Source organism: Battus philenor, unplaced genomic scaffold (genome assembly GCF_028537555.1).
Source record: "Battus philenor isolate CCGP_79_NKW_IND1 unplaced genomic scaffold, ilBatPhil1.0.hap1 SCAF_12, whole genome shotgun sequence".
NCBI classification, from domain to species: domain Eukaryota; kingdom Metazoa; phylum Arthropoda; class Insecta; order Lepidoptera; family Papilionidae; genus Battus; species Battus philenor.
Window position 1 is genome coordinate 9,329,633 of NW_027181674.1, and position 22,577 is coordinate 9,352,209.

Here is a 22,577-nt window from a genome sequence, read left to right on the forward strand (position 1 = left end):
CTAAGGCGAAATTTATTTCAATATGTCCTTTAAGACTTACAGATAATAAATAATATTTGTGTTTACCTTATATACAAATACAAAGGACCACATGTAAAGTTATATAAAATTGATACTTTTGGCTGGTTTTTGTTTTTGCTGTAACATCTATTATTTTATTCAAGAAGACATAAAAGACATTGGTAAAATTGAGAGTTTATTATTATAAGGAGTTTCTATCGGTAGATATCATCTACATTAAAATAAATAATGATTTCGTGAGGGACATTTCAATAATGTCGTGAAAGCATTTATAATTATGAATCAAATAGGTATATAAGTTCTTCAAGTTGGTCGATATTATTTTAACTAATATAAAAAAGTACAATTGAAAAAGAAATATTTGGATTACACATAATTTAATTGTAGATGATAAAAAAGGGCAAACATGGCGATAGCTACTCTTCATCAGGTATGTTGTGTATAATGGGCGCGGTATTTTTATCGCAGCTCTAATAAAATTCGCCCGTGGCCCAACAAGAATACGGTCATCAATATTAATGTTAATTACGATGAAGTAATAATTATTAAAACTACGTTTACGGCTAAAAAAACGAAACACATTTTTAATTATAGATTGTTATTGTTAACGATTTATTTGAGTTTAATTTAATGCAAACAGTAAACAAAAAGGTTTGATTATGTTAACACAAAAATAACATACACACTGACACTGGTTAACTTATGAATTCTTACAGATGAATAAGTTTTACTAATGTTTGATTAATAGTTTTTTTACTTAATAGTAATTTGCCTTTACACTATCTTAAAGAAATATATAATGTTCCAAATATATATATATATATATATATATATATATATATACACACATATATATACATATATATACATATATATATATATATATGTATTTATATATGTATATGTATATTAACTTTGATTGATTTAGTTTTTTTGCAGTAATTTTGGCCATTCCTTTCTGGGTAAAATAAATCATATATATTTGCCATTTCATTAGGTTTTTTTATTTGTTCCCAACTAGAAACATTTTGTGAAATATTTAAATTTTTATGCAGTATCATAATACGAAATTCGTTATTGTTTAGGAATTACATAAAATTATTTATTACAATTCATGTTTTATCTGTTCTTAATATGATTATGTATTTATGTCATATATATAGTTCAATACAACTAATTATTGAGGAATGCATTAGTTTATGATTCCATATACTTGCAATTTTGTATCCTGTATATTAAAAATTCATAGGATATGTACTATCGCTGTGGTATCCCGCAAGCAATAACAATTTGGCTTTTGAGTTTAAATTACTTATATAAATAACAACTGAAACATATATACTTTGTATAAATAATCGCTTGTATTACATTTTGATGGCAAATATCAGAACACTAATTTAATGTAAGTATGTATTAACAATTATTAAATATTAATTCCACCCTATTTTGAGTTGCTACATGTATTCATTAAAAGGGTAATCAATTACATTTAATAGTTGAAGTTTCAGTATTTAATTATTATTCTTTATTTAATCATATGAAAATGTTTTCTATAAAATTCTATTTCATTGTTATGCATGTAGTATGGTCATAATTTTTGTTATAATAAAATAAAAGTAAAAAATATGTATTAAGTAAAAATTTTTGCATGTAATTTCAAATTCTAAGTGATTATTTAATAATAATTAATTTCCATCAATTTAAACTTTATGGCCAGACTAGTTAGTATTGAAGTCTTTGTTTTATGTGCCTATGTAATTATTGACCTTTTAATTCATTCTTCTATATAAATTTCTGTATTGCACAATATGTCATTTAAGTACATAAATAATTATAGTTTATTAAGTATTGTAATTAATATGTTAAATGAAGTGTAATTTAATTAAATTTGTTTCTGAATGTTATATTCTTAATACTATATATATATATATATATATACACACACACACACACACATATATATATATATATATATATATATATATATATATATATATATACATACATATATATAGATACACACACATTTGAGCACGACAACCAGTGCTGGACATTGGCTGCCCCTATAGATTTCTAATAGGACTGGATTAGGACATTAAGAGCCTTTCAAAGACCTTAACTAAAAAAAAAATAATACCAAAATTATTAATGTTTAACTAATATATTTTATAATTAGAATTTAATAGCATTGAAAGTTAAACCTGATAAATATCCACATTGTTTTGCAAATAGCTTTGCATTTATATTGCATTTATATACATTTCGATTGCATCATTACAGGTCGCCTACCTGCTTTTTGCATCATTAATAATGCAGGGAATAATTATTATTACTTTATATTATAGTTACATCATAATACTACAAGAGAGGGTATTTTATTCCTTAATAATTTCCGCCTTTCGATGTTTAGTGTTGTTTTTGTATATCAGATATCAATTAACCGTTTGAGTGCCCAGCAGCACGATTGCGCTGTTCAGATTTTAGAAAGCTTATAAGATTTTAGAAATTTCTGTGCAGAGCTTTCTCGACATAAAAGTGCGTTACGGATTGTCGTTTTGGAGTGCTCAGGTAACTTACGAAAGTACACTACACAGCTCCTTTTGGAGTAAATAGTATATTTTACAATTAGAATCGAGATATAAAAATACAATGCATTACAAAATAAAAAGTTTTATTTTTGTGGTTATCTTATAAAAAAATTATCGAACAGACTTGAGATATTTATTAAAAAAGAATTTAAATAGAAAATAACAATTATAATTTGTAGCATTACTGATTATCAAAACATACTGGATGAATTCCTTTTCTACATCACGCGCAAATTAAGTTTGATAAATTTACAACAAGTGCTATCGCGATTCTTGGGTATTTTCGTACATATATAGGGAAAGCGCGATCGCGCTGCTTGGGATTCTTCAAAAGTGTTTTTTTCAATACCGTCTGGGAGTCAAGCGGTTAAGAATAGAGCATATATTATGCACAATTATTCGATATCAAATAACGATTTTAGAAACAAACCAACCGGAACGAGTTTGTTTCACTTGGGACAGTCGAGATGACGAGTGGTTGTTGATTCCTGGAGAAATTATTTTAACTTAAATGGAACTAAAACGATCAATACACATACAGTTACGTTTTATCTGTAATGTCAAGTTTAAACATTGCTACTGACCCATCATGGTTTCGTATGTGTATACACTTCGAGTGCAATATGTCACTGCTTTGATTGCATTATTCTCATTTGAAACTGTAGTTAACAGAAAATAAGTGAGGTAAGCTTATATGATTAGTGTTACTTGGGGGCTCGTAAAAATTGCCATGAAAACTGCTATACGCAGTTCTATGACGGAAGCGACCAGGTTATTTTTGATTTCTGCTGTTATTTCTAGCCAATACATCTAAACAAAATTGAAGGCAGCAGTTCCATTACCCAGTCCTTGCCACTGTAATACTAACTGCCATCAATAGTCGCTGGTAGAGATCTTCCATTTGCTAAGGGATTGAAATGTTCAGGATTTTCTTATCCGCGCCAATCAATGAAAAACTTACTTAAACTACTTGTTGAACTACCTGCCACTGTCTATCTTTATTCGATTCAGTTTTCATATCCAAATACTCAAACAGAAAGGAAGCCATGAGTGCAGGTATTTTCCAGTACACGTATATGTATTCTATATGAATCATAAGGTTAATGTATATATCAAACAATCGGCTTTTAATTATATAAAACTTAAAATATATAACTAGTTTAGCCCGGTATTGAAATATTTTTTACGATTCTGCACATGTAACACTAGGGTTCACACCTACAAATAATAAAATTCAACCTACAAACAACAAAAGTACTATTATTAAAAAATGTACATTTAAAACAATTTCGAACGTATTAACTTTTCTGTTTTCAGAGTAAAGTGAATTATCTTAGTTATTTAAATTTGTTTATAAAAAATTCTACATATAAATTTGAATTAAAAGATAGTTTATAAACTAGTTCATTTACAATAGTAATTTTATAACTTTCGAGCAATATTACCAAAAGGTATATAAGAATATATTTATTTTTTTCTTTCAACATGCACGCGTTCAAATTTTCTATTGAGCTGGTAAGTGAACGACTTTACAATTTAATATTTTTTGGCCGCACTTGCCCTGCTGTTCAAATAGCATTTGCTGATTCCGAGGGAGCAGGGCGCAGAAGGCTTAAAATTTCTTTTAAAGAAGCGAAGCTCGAATGCTCCAGGGACGCCTCGGCTCGGTACTTTCGGCTTAAATCGCTTCGGAGGACACCGCATGAAGTGATTTGGATTAAGGATCCTCGCAAGTATACGACGGCTTGGGCTGTCAATCACCAACAATACCTGTTTAGCATTAAGACGTTAAGAGAGCTGAACCTCGACTTGGTCGGCTACATTAACGCTACTTGGTTAACGTTATTACCACTTCCGATAGCTGGCTGTGAGAAGTGGCGAAATAAACTAGAAACGCTTCTATCTAGAATGATCGAGGTTTTTTTAAGTGTAATGTAATAACAGCAAGAGCTAAGAGAGTTGAGACCGACAATACAAGCCAACATGTACATTGACTCTGGAAGATCTCGCCTTTAACCATTTTCTTTTGTATTAAATTGATCATTAAAAAAGGATAGGTGAAGTATAATAAGTAGATAGTAAAATTTTTTACGTGTATTTCTGAATATTAAATATCCACATTTAGTATTATTTTAATAAAAGGAAAAGATAAAGTTTTTACATCTATTCTGACATTTATAAACCAGTTGGTACAAGAACACACATATTGAAATGACAAACAATTTGAAAGGACAACTTGTGAATATGTCATGTTTATTATGAATTATTTGTATTTACATGTTTAGTCAGTATATATGGCACGTAATTAAATGAAGACATAATTGTAGAATATGAACATATAGGTTTTAGACTAAACTGGCGCGGGAACAGTAAATTTGCGTCCTATTAAACAAATCGAAATGCGCAAAAGTTAATATAATCCAAAAAAATTGAAACAATAGATAAATCTAGCAAACTATTGTTCTTGTACGGCTATTTCTTGTAATGTAACATGATAATCATTTGATTTCTCTACAACACATGGATGATACGTTTAATTACTTAATAATTCCTTACGGTTACCGCTAGTTCTTAAAAATGTACGTTTCGTGAAACGGACGTTGCCAAGCTAAGAATTCAATTACAATAGATAATATACAAATGCTTTGCATATTATTTCATCGTCATATTTTACACAGGAAAACCAACTGTAATTGGTTTTTTGAAAATTTTCTCATCTTTGGCATTTAGTCTAAAAAAGCACTCGCTGTTGCTCCGGATATGGATAAATCTCTGGAATCTGAAAGTTAAAATTTATCATTTAGGAGTTGAAAATACGAAAGGAAATTCAAAAGGAATTAAGAAGGCGTTAAGAAAGTTTTACATATGAACGTCTTTTGAAATCCTATTCATCTCAAAAAGATTATGGAGGCCTATAATTAGCTTTGGAATTGTGCCCGGCCCTATTAAGTTTGGCTGTGATGTAAAGAGTAATTTGGATAGAAAACTAGCTTCTAGAAAAGCGTCGATCAAAATGTAACAAAATAGGGAACTTAGTAAACGTATGTATTATCAAGCTTTAGTTGAGACGAAAAGAATCGTTTACCCATGGATTCGCGTTCTTCGGATCGACAAGGGCAAACTTCATAAAAACAAAACTACAATCGATCACTTGAAACGATAGTCTATAATGACACCGAAAAGTAAGGCCCAAATGTTGCCGCCGGTTTTCTGGAATTTCAAGGGAAAAGTTATAGTGAATATGTTGATGATGTTTCTTTTTAAACGCCTCTTTATTAACTGTTGTTACTGAAAAATGACTGATATTTTCAGTATGGTGAAAAAGTTTCTGGGTGGTTGTTGTGCCCACACACCTGGTGCTTCACACCCACAACTTCTATTAGGCCATACTAATCTGACCATATAAAATTAAGGGAATTTATTAAGGAAAGAAGGCCAGACTAAATACGAGCCGGAGTCCCAATTTAACAGAACAACGCACACGGATACGAAGACGATGTTGTAGAGTTAATATGTTTTTTTGTTTATCAAAAATACCCTTTACCTCTAATGTTTGATAAACGACAGGAGCTCGTGAGCGCATCGTCAGGGCTATAACCGGTGGCTGAGGTGGCGTCGTCAAGTCCACAATCGGAATCCTTTCCACCACTGATTCTTCATTGCCCTGTTGGTCTGACGTAGTTGTGCTTGTTGCTGCAATTCAATATTAGAATATAAAAGTTTTCTTAAGGTGCATCCAGATCGCAGTTATTTTTCGTAAAGCTCTCTCCTTGTCAGTGATGTTCAGCAACATCTGATACCAAATAGTTAGTTCTTTATAGTATATCCTAAAATGTCGGAAGAACGCCGAATGCAGACAGCTTCCAACAGATCCTATTGAAAAACAATGGATGAGGCCTATTTTCAGGCTTCAGAGGAAGTCCTATGGCTAAAATGACATCTTGAGTAATGATGACCAGCTTTCATTAAACAGTCAACATGTGGTAACAATCAATAACATTATGACGGAATATTATAAGTCCCCATAATCATTCCAGCCCTGCATAGGTCGTCCACTGTTAGATATAGACGTTCCCTATAGTGTAATTATATGTTTAATTATTTATGTCCAAACTGCAGTTTCAGATAGTGAATGATGGCGCTAGTAATTTTCTTGCAGTATAAAAAGCTATCACTCGGTTGGATAGAGGCATTAATAAAAAATAATGGACGACGACATGTCATTTATAATAGTTAAATAAAATTTATTCTTACATGTCCTTGTACTCCTCCTCCTCCCCCTGGATCGTCCCCTAGACCCCGTCACCCGAATTGGGGTCTTAGTTGAAGTCGGTTTCGTCATAGCTTTAACTTCCTCTGCACATTAATTAAGTAATATTGATAATGAAAATAACTTGAATTTCTCTTAATTTTAACAATATATAGATGTATGTATTGCTTTTACAAAGTGAGTGGAGATTAGTCACAGAAAGAAAAAGTTGCGTGTTGTGTTGCTAAATATCCATATTATATTAAAAAGAAAATTATTTTATGTCTATAGGATGTGAATAACTTTTTTAAAACCCTGGTTTTTATTTCAAGCTAAAATTAAATGTTAACAAAGTTATAAACTCTTCAATGCCATGGTTGTATAATGTTTATACATAGTTATTTGCCAGAACAAATATATACCTTCTCTTGACTTCAACAAATTCAATCTTTTTTGTTTCATCTCCGTGCTTAAATTTTCAACCATCTTATCTATGAACGAGTCCAGAACTAAACTTTTGCATTCCGACAATATAGGAGCCCTGTAAAATTACAAGAATATACTAATTATTCTGGTGCCATTTTGATTTGAAATGTGATGAATAACATTATAGTCAATATTTTCCACATTATTGGGCGGAGCACTTGAAGCTTTCAGTGTAATTAAAGCATATCATTATTACATATACATGGTGAATGGTTATAAATGTAAAAGTGTGAATGACTTTTTTCAGCAGATAGACGCCCGCTGCAAGGCATCGGCCTCTCCTACAGATCGCCGCAATGACCGGTCCTGCGCTGCCCGCATCCAGTGACCTTATAGTACATATAGACCCGCGGAGAGTAGTATGGAGCAATAGATGTGCACTAGTTTTAACCATTTAAAATTACCACAGTACTTTTGGATCTTACATTATTCACAAATTTATATTTCTGGCTTGCACTGCATTAGTGTGAATTGTTTGTTAAGTTAATGTTAATTGATAGATTTTTTCCCGACAAAGAGATTGTCGTGGAAAAGTTATTAGACTTTTGTTTCCACAATTAAAATATAACCTTGGGCTGAAAGTATTTTGCACAGAGTTTGTTTAAATATGGGCAGTAATCGGTAGTATCTGATGCTATGATGATTATTTTCTCAGTTTCAACTTTAGGTACAGTACTAAAACTATTACAATTTGATAAAAATAATTTGTTTGCATTGCTTCGTTTGTTACTCTACATTCCCTTTGATGTTTATTTTTGCTATTAATGAATATATAAAGTGTACTCTTCAATTTTCACTTACCTGCAAATTGGACAATCTCGTTTCTTCTTCTTCCACTCCGTGATACAATATTTGCAAAAAGTATGCGAGCAGCTCAAGGTTATGGCAGTGACAAATAATTCAGCACAAATGCTACATTGTAATTCATTCTCCATTATGTCAGTAAACTCTACTACATTGTTTTCTTTTGTAGAAGTTTCCCCGGTTTCATTTACAGCTTTCAGCATTTCCTTTTCATTTTCTACTGTGCGTAATTGGCTTTTAACCTGAAAAGTTTAATGTATTTGGTATTCTTCAATAATCAATAACATATTTATTCAATTTACTGTATTTTATGTACTAATGAGACCAAAAATTATTAAAAAATTTGATGAAAATTATAAAGAAAAAAGATTTATGTAAAGTACTCCCTAGTATCAAAAGTTAGTTTTATATAACTATCCCAACCTTATCCAATTGTTCCAACAGTGAATTAATAACTTCAGTTGATTGTTCTGAATGTTTTTGTATTCTTTCTGCAGCAAGTGCAGCTAGTTCAGTTTCTCGGTCTTGTACTCGTGTCTGAAAATATTATATTATTGTACACTCTATGTCAGGGCTTCCAATTATTAGCTTTCAGTAACATCCTAAAGACTTGGCCTACGACATCCCCCATTTCTTATAGCAAAAATATGTATCGGGTGTAGTTCTATTAGAGTAATAAAAATACCTTAAACTGACTTAAAATTTTCTTTACTAGATACTATGTTAATACTACTTAAAAATGAAAAATGGTGTTTGGTAACATGAATATATTTTTAACCCTTAAATGGACATTGTTGTTTTTAAACAACATACTAAAAACCACAGATAAAATTGACCTTCTTTTAATTTTTTGTTAATTTTGACAACTAATTCTTATTTCTGAACTAATTTTGTACATTTTCTAATGTTAGCACTATCCAATGTTTATAAGCATTGAAAATAAGTTAAAGTCAAATGTCATTTTGAAGAAAACTTTTCTAGTGGCGCGTAACAAGTTTTGTAGCTGTGTTTGGACTTTGATAAAATATCATTTAAGTATATAATATATTTTTACATGCTTGATTATATCTTCAATTACATGTTCACGTTGTAAAACATTGAAAATCACTTGATGCTATAGTCGAATAGGGCGAAATCTGGTATGTTGTAGGAAAACTACAATGCGCATTGCCTGCTAAATAAATGCATGTTTGGTGAAGGATTTTTCTTTTGTTTTTACCGTGCCGCAATTCCTAGAAAGCGAAATTACAAAGTATTTAGAAACTCTTGAAGATTCAGAAGATGGCTTAGACGGGTCAGACTCCGAAGAAGAGGATGAAGGTCACTATTATCAAATCGCTCGAGATGATCTTAGTCCTTGAAAATAGTGATGACGGTGAGAATGCCCAGCCTGATGAAGTGGATGCTGATCCTCTTCTCGTAATCGACAACGATGAAAATATGTCAGACCCTCCTATTTTGGAACCCGAAGAAGCAGCACCCCAGAGTAAATCACAAGGGATTCCTAGACGACCTCTGGTTTTGCGAAAACGAAACCTGCTGTTACTGCTGAAGACAGCCTTATTTTTAGGGGAGAAACTCAGATAACAGAAACATTGATGTCTTGTAACATGCCGTATGTTTTTTTTACATCAAATCTAAAAAGTAAATTGTAGAACAAAGTCACCTATACGCAGCCCAGAAACAAATCTCCAAATCTGAAATTATAAATGAAAATATCTTAAACAAATTCCTAGGCGTTCTGATTTACACCTCAGTTATAAAATTTCCAAACACGACGTCAGATTGGATCAGACATGTCATTGGGTAGTTTAGCTGGATAAGCAGCAGCAGGTGCAAATTCCCAAAATGTTCAGGCTTTACATTCAAAATGTCCCAAAAATGTCGTGTATCTTTATGTGATACGAAAAAAAGCAATTGTTTTTATAAATATCATAATGAAGCATAAATAAATACTTTCAAAAACAATATCCACTCTTATTTTACCCATACTTGCAAAATCTCAATGAATGCGCAATGTAGTTTATAAACAACATTCACATTATTGCAAAAAAAGTATAGTAAATTCATGTCTATATTTTTTTAATCATTTTTCCTAGGCAGTAACACATGTCTATTAACAAATAAATTTTTTTTGAAACGTGAAAAAAAATCGTCCATTTAAGGGTTAATTGACAACCGCTAATAAGAAAGATGTGTTCGTTTCAAAAACCAGGTTTCAACTTTTTAAATACTAGTGTTATCTCATTCTCTAGATTTATTTGTGGACAGGGCCTACATAACTTGGTTGCATCGTCTTGGTTGTATAGAAAATCTGTGTGGATATCTTCATTCATATCAAGTATAATTCCAGCTCAGAGATGTCTAACATAATAAGAAGATAAATAAAGAAACTTGACCAAATTATCAGAGTACCCAAAATGACACTGCGCTTGATATATACTGCATTATAAATACAAACCAAAATAATTTAATAGTTAATTGATTGTACCTTCAATTCAACAATAGACTTATCAGCATTAAGTTTGGCTTCAGCTAACTTTTTGTGAAGTTCCTCCCTTTCATTTACCTAAAAAAACAAAGTTTGAGATAGAAAAAGCAGTGTGATTTAGATAATTTGTTAAGTAAAACATCATACCAGTTTTTCCATCTTGATCTTTTCCTCTTCATTAACTTTTTTCATTTGTTCCATTTTATGGTTCAACATTTGTTCAACTTTACATTTCTGTTGCTCAGTTTTTTCCATCTTAGATTCAAGGTTTTTTTTTAATTTATTATATTCATGTAATAACTCTAATTCCCTTGTCTTCTTTTGTTGTTCCAATTCCTTTAATTCCTAAATATATAAAATTTTATATCAAATATAACTTAAAAAGCAATAAGGACTGTTAAAAAATTGTATTCATTAATTTATTTCAATATAAAAGATTTTCATAATTAGTATATTACTGATTTAATAACACAACTATTAACATTTTTTTGTAACTGCTAATATAATTATATACAATTTTTTTTAAAACTTAACAGATTGGACTGCAATAGATACACATTATTGTTGTAACAGGTAGACATCTGTCATTTTACATCATTTTATATGTATGAAATATCAAGATTACAACGACTTTAGTTAGTAGATTCTCCATACCTTTTCTTTTGCTACTTTTAACCTTTCTGTTTCTTTTCGTAAAGTTTCTTGCAATTCTTTTTTTTCTTTCAAGCGAGTCTCTTCTTGTTCACGAATTTTTGCTTCCAGTTTTTCCAACATATCTTTTTTAGAAGAACTCTCTCTATTTAATTCTCTAAGAAATTCTTCTCTCTCTTTGAGTAGTTTTTGTTTCAGCAAATTGTTTTCTATGATTAGTTCTGATTCTGTGTCATTGTGATTTTCTATTTGTTTCTGTAACAAAATAATATAGTATAAGCATTAGGTGACACTAGTGGTGATTATAATTATTCAATGACACAAGCTTTCAGCTAAAATTACATTAGGATGCACATAATTAAAGTTATTTATCATATAAAACTTAATTGTTTAGATGAAGTAAAATCTATGATAAAATAAAGGAGTGTTTCTGGTAACATATTCTATTAAAATGGTTGCAACCTCCTTTTATAATTAATTACGAGGAAAAATTTAGGCTAGGTAAATAATTTTTTTAATGAAGCAAAATGCCTGTTTAATGTACAATAAAAAAAAGAAGTATTTGTTATAACATATTCAATCAAAATGTTTTCGACTTGCTTTACCTTTAAATTATGAATTTTTTCTTCCATTTCTTTTTTTAATGTTGCTAGTTGTTTATCTCTTTCTACTATCAGAACAGCCTTCTGCTTTTCAACAGCACTTTTCTCTCCTTCCAGACTTTCAATTCGTGTAGTGTAATAATTTTGTAATGATTGCATTTTTTGGGTCATTTCTATTTGCAGGTGATCTTTTAAGATTTTCGAGTTTTTCTGCATCTGCTTTGCATTGTTTATCTTTTCTTCAATATTTTTTATTTCACAACATTGTGATTGTTCAAATTTCATTTTCACATCACTTATTATATCATTAGCGTCATTATTGGCTTCTAGTTTTATGCGCTTTTGTGGAGATTCAAAAGAATTATCATTATCTGTAAATACTTGAACCCGATCTATGAATGTGTATAAAAATGCTTGAGATGGTTCCAAGGAAATTACATCTCGATGATTAAGCTTTCTTTTATTTCCTTTACCTAATCTTACTCCATTAATTTCAATTCCAAAGGAACTAGAATCTTCAATAAACCATACATCAATATTTGTTTTTCTAATAATACAATGATTTTTTGAAATTGATAAGTATGGAATTACTAATGAATTCCCCAAACCCCGGCCTATGCTGAACTAAAATAAGCAAAATAAATTTTTAAATAAGTGGCTAATACTCTTACACATAAGTAAATTAAATATTAACCAAAATTAACATAATAAAATGTGACTTACTTCTGAAGAGGTCACTAGAATTTTTTGGAATTTGTTAAATTCTGGTTTTAATGTTTTATTACAAATTAAATATGGTACATTATTTTCTTGCATTTTTTATTTTTGTGTACATACAATTGCAAAGACTTGTAAATCCTTTTAAACAGTTTTTAACGAAATATTATAAATGTTTCTTGAAAAGTGGATTCCCAAATCTTAAGCTCGTACATTACGTGATATATTCAAAACAATCTAAATGTTTGATACGTTCTATTTTTACTAACACAATACACTTGGCTGACAGATTATTTTAAGAGTTGCCATTTAATAGCCTATTTCAGTAAAAGTATCCTATAAAATGCTGACCACAATATTTTTTTATGTTATATTATTATTTCTGCAATAAAAAAATACTTTAAAAGTAAATCATCATAGTAAGGAAAGAACAAAATTAAAAATAAAAACAAACGGCGAATGAAAATAAATACACTGATTTGAGTGTTATTTAAGTAATATTAGACGATTCCTGTAGTATAAGATATAATGGATTGGAGAAAAAGATCTTTCATATTTTATACGATGATTCCACATACATTTTTGTATAGTTTACATTTAACTATATTAAGTATATAAGGGTTCTTATTAAATAAGTGTCAATGTTCCAGTACTTATTGCCATCTTGTAGGCAGTAACATGATGCCGTTGCTGTAGAAATTTTCGGACTTCAGATCAAAAACGTGGCAAGCAGTTTTGACAGCCTAAAGAATTATAAAAAGACTCAAAAATGTGAAAGCCTAAATGTGCAAAGTTAGGGCTACATAGCGGATTCATTATCAATTTCTAGCTAAATTCTACAATTTTTTTTTGTGCGAATAAAGATGTGTAGTCTTCAGTTATGAAATGAATTATAGATATCATTTCTTGCTTTAATTTTATCAGTTGTAAACAATAGAGATCTAAAGCCCAGCAGTAAATGCTAATAATCAACAATGCTCTTCAACTCATTATACAAACAGTATCATCCAATTGCGAGTGTAATGCACTAAACGCATGTATGTCAGGAGTATGTCCTAGTGGTGACCATTACCAATATCTTCAAAACAACAACTTCAACAATTGTTGTATTTGGTTACGTCCCAATAAAATTTAAACGTGTATTTAAAGGAAATTTTGTTATTTGAATGAAAATATGTAAAATGAAGGAAGGGAAAGTTTAAAATAAGATAAATTACTATATATAAGCGGGCATATTCCTCGAAGGGAATCCCATTGGTTGGACCACATGCCGAGGTGCTGCTAGTAGATACTTATTAAACGATAAAATCCTTACCGCATATTTAAAGTTCACGTCTTTTTATTTCATTTTTGACTGTTTTATTATAAGTAAGTACCTTTCAGATAGAAAATTTCAGTTAAATACCGCGATGAAAAAAAACTACATAATTAAAAATACAAGCAAAGCCACAAATAATTTCAACAGCCTCTTCCTTGGCATAAAGACACAATAAGAGAGCGTACCGGTTGTGAGCGAGTCTAATACTGATTCATGGATGTTGTGAGTATGATGACTGAGTATGACCAACAGGCTCTTAAGGTAAGTAGAACCAGTTGATCATACTTTACCGTTTGTTGATAACGTCGTTCTGTTGGATAGCGTCGCGCCGTAAGCTACAGTCAAAAATTGAAAAAGTTACATACTTTTAAAAGGGGAATTTTAAGAAAACATCATTTTTTACCTGTTGTGAAAGATGCGGGAGTGAAAACATATTTCTTGACGGATCAAACGAATAGATAGAGGTCTTTAATATAAACGAAGCAGACTTTAGTACTCTCCAAAAATGTAAGGCGACAGTTAAGTACATAATGAATTTTTTATGCGATGGGTCTTGATGCCTTTTAGCCTACAGATTCAGCCTTTTGTATAAACCTTTAGACTATGTTTAGTCTGTAGATAAAGCTAGTTTTAACGTAAAGATGTTTATTACTTAAAAGGCCGGTAGATATTCTTTCATATTCAATGTACCAATTCAAAGTACTTTTTTCATTCAAAGTACGTTTGTTAAATATGTATGAGCTATTTTTTTTAACTTGATGCTTGCTATTTTGCAGGTAGTGATTAAATTCCGCAGTTGTAGAAACTTGGATAGTGACTACAAAAAGTCGCAATTATTTTGTACAGTTCTTTGTTGTTAATCTGCCATTAGGAGATCGAAGCAGGTAAAAGTCTGGAGATAAAAGCTGATAATTGTCAAGGTGGAGAAATATCCACCAAATCGCTCTCATGCGATATAATAAACTATGTAATAATTATATCACTTTCTAACCAAGCTTCCTAATTATTGGTTGATTGGCTAAAGATGGCTTTGATATGACGTTATCACGATGAAAAACTACATTCTTTCTATTCCATCTACTCCCGCCCTTTTTTATTTTTGTCAGCTATCTTCGTAAAGATCCAGATTGTTAATTTCGGTGGAGGTTAAAGTTCACAATGAATAACCAGAACATTTTTACTAGTATAATCTGGGTTTCGTTATAGTCTACGGAGCATTATTTTGAAAAATGCTTCGGGTTCCGTATGTTTCAAAAACGTCTTGTCAACTCTTTCATTACCAGCGCCGGAGTTAGACGGCATCCACTGAACACGCCGTGTGTGTACCAGTGCCATATTCAGGTGGCATCCATTTACTGTTCCTTACATTGTATTGTTATTGAATTGATTCTTTTAAGAGTACAATCATGTTATTGAATGCGCCTTTACGCATTAACGCATTAATGCATTTACTCAAAAACAATTCGTCGAAAATACAGTAAGTATTAAGAAACTAAAATTTAAAATATAAAAAAGTATCACCGCAATAATAATCTACTAGGATTGACCGAGACGTTTTACTTTCAAAAGCCTCGAGGGCATGGTCCATCCACTTTTACGATGATCAAAAGTTCCATCTTCCCTAGCTATGTTATCGAAAAACTCAAAAATCAGCTTTGTGCATATGATGGAAAGGCTAGTGGATAAAAGCAATATTTCGTAATTAAATTCATGTTACCGAAAATAAACAGTTTTTCTTAGTGCTAAATAGAAAAATATGGTTACGTTTAACGGAGCTTCATAATTTTCAATTTTTTTTTAATTAAACTGATTAAGTGTCGGGAGCGCGATGGGTTTATTGCAAAAGTTTGCCATTCACTGAGGTCAGTGACTAAAGCTCTTTCCCTTAACTCGAATAATTGTCTACGTGATCAGAATAAAGGCCTTTTCTCCTCTTTAATAAAATTAGATAAATCTGTCTGTCACAGTTTATATTTGTTATAGTCATGTTTGGCACACAAACCAAGAGTTTCATTAATGTTTTTTTTTTAAATATACCTTTATTTATAATTTTTCATTGTCACGCAAATTATTGTTCGCTAAAATTCATGACTGTGTATATATTAAAAAAGGTGATAAAATAGTGTGTTCCAACTATAGAGGTATATTCTATTTGCAGCTTGAAAAAAATTCTGATGGATCATCTACTTTTGGCCGATGAAGTAAGTCAAAGAAATTTTAGACGAATATCATTGCGAGTTTAGATCCAACCGCTTCAGCGTAGACCAAATTGACTTTGTGCGACAAACTCTTGAGAAGGCCTACGAGTACAATATTAATACACACCATCTGTTCATTAAGTAATTAATGAGACCATTGATAGCGTCAACTATTATAAGCATATTAAGTAACATGTTGATACTCGAAACACTGATTAAGGACAAAACGGGATTTTAAATCTACGGTGGCTACTCAAAGTGAGCGTTACGAGTCTTTCTGCATAGACTCTGAAGTTAATCAGGGAGACCGAGTCTTTTCGATCGTTATCTTCAACTTACTACTGGAGGCCGTCAAACTCAATCTTAACGAGCTTATGAACCATAGTACACCCATAATGGCTGTTTATGCGCACGTCATATTAATATACTAGTCGATGAAGCAAAGGCTGATTACCGCGCAATATCGCTGGAATTCAAATCGGCAAAATTTAAGGTGCAGTTTAAATACAAAACATCGCCTTGAGAGACAGGTAGATTGAGGGTGTGAACGAGTTTGGTTACTTAGTATCGTATCTCACATCCTAAAAAATCATGCAGGAGTAGACCCGCATAACTGCTGGAACTAGATGTTTCTATGCATGCAAGACCAAACAAGCAAGTCTAAGTTAGTCATTTATAAAACGATAATTCGCCAAGTTGTAACCTATGCATGTGAAAACTGGACGATGACACAGATAGACGAAATAAAACTAGCAATGTTCGAGAGGAAAATCTTGAAAACTATTGTCGGACCGGAACTAAAAGATAACGGTGTTTACCGTGTGTGAATCACGAACTGAACGATTTGTTTCACAACGAAACGATTATTGGATTTAGCAAGTTATAAATGATCAGATGGGTAGGCCACTTGGAAAGAATAATCAACACCAGGGCTGTTAATAACATCTCCAAGTGGACCCCGCAACAAAAAAGACTCCAAGGAAGACCCAAGAAGAGGTCACTGGAATGTAAAGAGGAAGATTTCAGGATTATCGAAAAGAAGACATTTTGGCAAAGAACGGCGAAGAATATGAAAGAAATGGAAGAAGATCGTGGAGGAGTCCACGACTCTTGAAACGTTATAGTTCTATAGGAAAAAAGATGAGTTAGTATATAGATACTACTCTAGATAGTCATAGGACTGCTTTCGTTTTTATATCACTAAAGGTTGGGATTAGTTGGATAATACATAGACTTGTTTGATAACATTTTTTTCACCTGAAAATAAATTACAAAAAATGTCTTTAATTTTTGGGTGCTGATTGGAAATTATGGGATAAAGCTTCGACAAATTTCAAAGGTAAATTAAATACTCTTGTAAGTTTAAACTACCTTTAATTTTATTTTTAACATTTGTTAACTTTTGATTTTCTCTTTTTTTCTTTGATTGGCAAGTCATTGTTTATAGAATTATTTCCATGATACCTACAACATGGCTTTTTATTGTTTTCTCTTTAGATTTGTCAAAACTTTTATATTGCCTTTCCATATATATACATTTTTACTTTCCATATATATACTCTCATTATTATTTCATGTCATTTCCAGAAGTTACACGAAAATTATAAATAATGTAAAAAAATAAAGTAATAAATAAACCTTAACATTTTTTCTAAAAAAATGTATTAGAAAAGGGTTTCAGAGAGTCTACGAGATACACGTATAATCATCCAATAGAGACAGAACAGAGAAGTTTATTAAAATAATATTTTGGCGACACATTGTAATCACCTTGGATCATGGATGCACAGACCGCGGCCCGCCGGTCGAATACTGGTGGCCCGCCAACAGCAAAAATAATACTCTCGTACATTCGAAAAATATTGAATTATAATTATTATCAATTCTTTATTATCTTTAATTACCTATACTTCTGGCGGCCGGCCCGCCATCAGTTTGTGATTTGCCCGAGTGGCCCCTAGTCTTAATGAGTCTGTGCAACCATGCCTTAGATCAATCAATACAATTAGAAAAACTAGACTCTCATGACTTGAGATTACGAGTATATCTACGCTAATTAACGCGTTTTAAGAACATGCACTCAATTGTAATTTAAATTTATATGATGATAGTTAACGACATAGCGTGTTATGTGTCTTCTTACGTGTCTGTCTATACAGGCCTGTGCTCCGTGCAAGGTACATATAACGTTGGTACGAAGTTCGTCTGAGCATTCCGAGTTGAAAATAAAATTATGTTGGATATTGTTGTTGTCAAATTAGGTTTCTGATTGTGGTTTTTTTTTATAATATAGGTTTTGTGTCTATTGTAACATATTGATGAACGTGAAGTACATCAGTGTGCTGCCAGTGACGTCACAATGACTAGAGACGTGGTCGCTTACCATGGGCTTTAAGGGTCTCAGTATAATGAAGAAAACTATACTCGGAATTTCGCTGTGAAATCAAATGCAATGCGATCAAACAGACTTCCACATTTTATTAGTAAATATCTATTGCAAGAGACTTGTACACTATTTTAAAACCTTTTACCCCTTTAACCTTTGCAAGATTACTCCAATTGTATTCAAAGTGACTTATTTCACATTTTATTTAAAAAAAAAACTATTCAAAAAAAAATCCATAAGTTATAACCTTGCATAATAAACTATTAAATACTGGTGGTTGGCTGCGACGAAAAGCTTAATAAAATGTTTATATTCGTTGTTTAAATATATTTATATTTATATTAAATAAAACCTAATAACTTTAAAACATTTCTTTAATGTATTGCTGAAATAACAGAAATTATTTACAATAATTTTGTACTGATTATTAATAAAAAAATGGATTAAATAGTATATTTTGATAGTGAAATTTACAAAATATAACGAGAAACTAAACATGAAAGTTTTGAAAATAAGTTTAAAATAGGTACTAATAGTTTTTTTTTAAATTAAATTATGAACATGCAAACGTACGAAACCAAACGTACGAAGCAAACGCTGTCTTTTTGTGATGAAAACGAATATGTTATATATTTTAATAAGGGTGTAATAAAATTATTTCTTAATGATTTTGAAATTATCCGAAAACCTTATTTTAAATCCTAAATGCAAGGAACACCAAAACAAAACAAAAATCAAATTGTATATAAAACCAGTAACTTACTTATAACGTAGGATACTTTAGGGCAAATAAGTAAATCGTAAATATGGCAGTGATTTTCAAGATCAGGTTAATTTATCACGTAATCGAGTATTTGCGAGTGAGAAATCGATGGTCCGGCGGAGGTTAAGGCTGGCTTCAAGCCGTTTCTACGCAGTTCATTTCAATTAACAAGCGTAATTTGTTTTCGCGGTCCTTTGAGATTTTGCATTTGAAATTTATATCTTTACAAGGTTTCCAACGTTTTTATTCTTTGATGCTTTTTACTGCTAGACAAAGTTCTGTGCTGTGTAATGTCATTAATGAATATAAAAATACGAATTCAGTAACAGTAAAGCATAAGAATTTATAAGCGTGTTTAGTTAGTTTATAGTTAAAGCTGGTATTACAAACGCTCGTGGTGATGAAAATATTAAATGTTAATATGTATTGATAATTATTACTTTTAATGACAGACGGAAAGCCTTAAAAGATTTTTGTAAATAGAACGATGTGAGAGGACAAAACGTAAAAAATTAAAATTGAAGATTAATGTAATTAAATATGAAAGTAAAATTAAAATTTATGTTACATTATTTTTTGTGACAGCATTATTTTATTTAACATAAAACACCTTGGGATATGTCGTTAAGTAAACTAAGCCAAGAAATTTATTATTAAATATATGTAGTAAACAAAAGTACATCCGCCGCTTTGTCGCAAACAATAGAAGTTATTTATGAACCTTAAACACCGTTACGCACGGCTAGATCATCTCACGCGCGACTGAGTTACGATCACGGCAATAGCGTCGTTGGCGAGCTGACTAACATCGTAATAGATGCTTCATGGTGTTTACGTTGAAATTGTACACAACGCACGAGCAGTTGAGCGAGGTTTACTACTACGGTTTTTATTCTAATGAATTTTGTGATATTACCAATCTCACAAACGTTTGAGGAAGATATTGCAAGAAAACCAGTATGACTTAGGTCTGACCGACCGAAAGAGAAGCAGTATCCACCAATCTGTATTGGGCGTTGTGGATTACGGCTTCAGCTTTCTCTCCCAGTCAGACTTATTTCACAACGTTAGAAAATCTTTAAATCGCACTTGGCATACTTTTTGCGTTATATTAAGTTATTCCCCGGTGAAAGTCTCTTGTAAGAAATCGTCTACGAAGTGTACTAACACAATTCTATTTCTGGAAGTAAGTATAATGTACAAGTTTTAACGTTTGAAGCCCGCCGTAGTTAGTGAAGTTATTGGACGTACCATATTGTCTAAGGTGATAGACGAAAACTTATAGCTACCTAGAACTTGATATTTTAAAATGATGGGTAGCAATTTATTGGAATCGGTAGAATGCGTCACCTAGTGATGGTTATATGTACACAATAATTGTTATGTATTTCCATCGGTCTTATAGAGCAACCATTTTATCATCAATTGTTGATTTGCTGTTTCCATTTATTACTTCTTGTTACCATAGCCATCTAAACCGCTACGTGTTCGAATTTTAGCAATATTCATGGTCACCCAGGAATTTGAAAAATTTCTACTATGAACTATCAATAACCTCATTTAATTTAATTGATTTTTGGATTTTATTTAACTATAAACGCATTATAAATATTTGTGTGTGAGATTTCGATGCATATGACTGCCTCAAATACAGCTGTTATAGAAAATATTAATACTGTCAACGCACTTCGTTATTTTTTTACCGTTTGTCCTCTAATAGTGTTATCGCTTTCATTGATATACAACGTCTAACGCTTCTATTATTTTAAAGGGAGCAATAGTAGTAGTTCATGCTGTTTTCATTACAATTCTTAGAGATAATTTTATCATTAAACACGTTATTATTGATATTCTTCCTTGTTCAAAGTAACAATCCTGGGAACTATTTAATTCTCTTAAAAGCGAAATAGATTTAGTGTAGTCCTCGCGTAGCTTAGTGTACTGCTTTCTATAAGCAATTTCTCCAAACGGGGTAATATAGCTGCTTCTTGAGGAATCCATTTAATTTTACTGATAATAAAGGGTTTGAATGGGCCGATTATTCTCACTACATTATCTTAAATCTTGTCACACTTTTGTTTCGGCAAATATTAACAGAGCTGTTATAAACCCGTGTGTAGAGTCGGAAGATTTAATATGTTAGGTTAAGTGTAATTTACTGATTATGTGTAGTTACAGATGATTATTCATAATTATATTATTTAGTGTCTAATAGGCTGTTAAAATCGTTGTGGTTAAACGGTGGTGGAAGTCTTTCATATTAAGTTTTTAAAGCAAAATTATTATTAGGAATCAATTTTTTTGTCAACAAACAATTTATTATAAATTTGATATCAAATTCACAAACAGATTTCATGTTGAGATATTTTATTTTATATTTTTTACCGCAAAGTCCACTAATCAATATTAAATAAATAAACGAGGCAGAATGTAGCTACAAGCGTCTAAACAAAACATTAACATAGGAACAGTCCAATTTCAGACTCTCCTTCATTTATTTGGGTCAAAGTGACATCGTTTGCGTTTTTTTTCGATGTTACAGTTCGTTGGAATTTCCCAGAAACTGCTAGATCAAGGAAACAGAAATGTTTTGAGCCGATTAAATGTACGTGGATTTAGTATGTATTATTCTCTACAGAAAAATACTTTCCACGCTTCTCTTTGAAGACGGTCTCTTTAATAAGTCCTTCCTGGTATGTTATTGTTTTATAAAGTAGACAATGAATTATTAAAAAAATTATGTCTCTTAACAAATAATACTTGGGTTACTACAGTAATGAGCAATTGGTACATGTAGGTATCCCTATTAAAATGATTGTACATTTAAAGTTAAGGGTTTAACGTTAAAAAGGTGATGGACACAATGTTAATAAATAACATAAGATAAGCGTTCGACCAAAAACAAAGCAAATTCTGTAAATTTTGAATATTTATCTATCTGCAAATTTAGTTCAATGTAGAATTTCTTTTTAACACGATCTTTACAAATTTTTGATTAAATATTAAGATTACAATCTAATATCTAAATAACTCATTATAGTGTCAGAGTTATCAAAATTTTTGTTTGTGTTGTATTATATGGTTGTTTATAAAAATATACATATAGATAATTTATGTTAGTTAAAGTTATTGTTCCAAATTGGTTCTAGAAGTTCGATGTTCAAGCCATCAATTTCTCGTCCGCATACATTCATTAGTTATAGAATAGGTTGCTTCACTGTAAAACTCGTTGTCTTCGACTTTTTGAGTTGAACAAACATTTTTAAAATATGTTAGATTGTACGTGTGCACACTACTTTTATT

The 22,577-nt window shown here is 31.1% G+C and overlaps 1 protein-coding gene across 1 annotated transcript; it reads right to left on the reverse strand.

Moving 5' to 3' along the window:
- Positions 1-4,729: 4,729 nt before the first annotated feature.
- On the reverse strand, positions 4,730-12,875 carry LOC137932683 (E3 ubiquitin-protein ligase RNF8-like). The gene is made up of 11 exons (XM_068776317.1): positions 12,616-12,875; positions 11,896-12,516; positions 11,294-11,545; positions 10,787-10,984; positions 10,640-10,717; positions 8,572-8,685; positions 8,146-8,390; positions 7,281-7,399; positions 6,864-6,965; positions 6,154-6,302; positions 4,730-5,388 (listed from the first exon to the last, which is right to left on the reverse strand). Exons 1-11 carry the CDS (start codon positions 12,706-12,708, stop codon positions 5,341-5,343), a joined length of 2,019 nt encoding a protein of 672 aa, XP_068632418.1. The 5' UTR covers positions 12,709-12,875; the 3' UTR covers positions 4,730-5,340.
- Between the last annotated feature and the right edge of the window lie 9,702 nt (positions 12,876-22,577).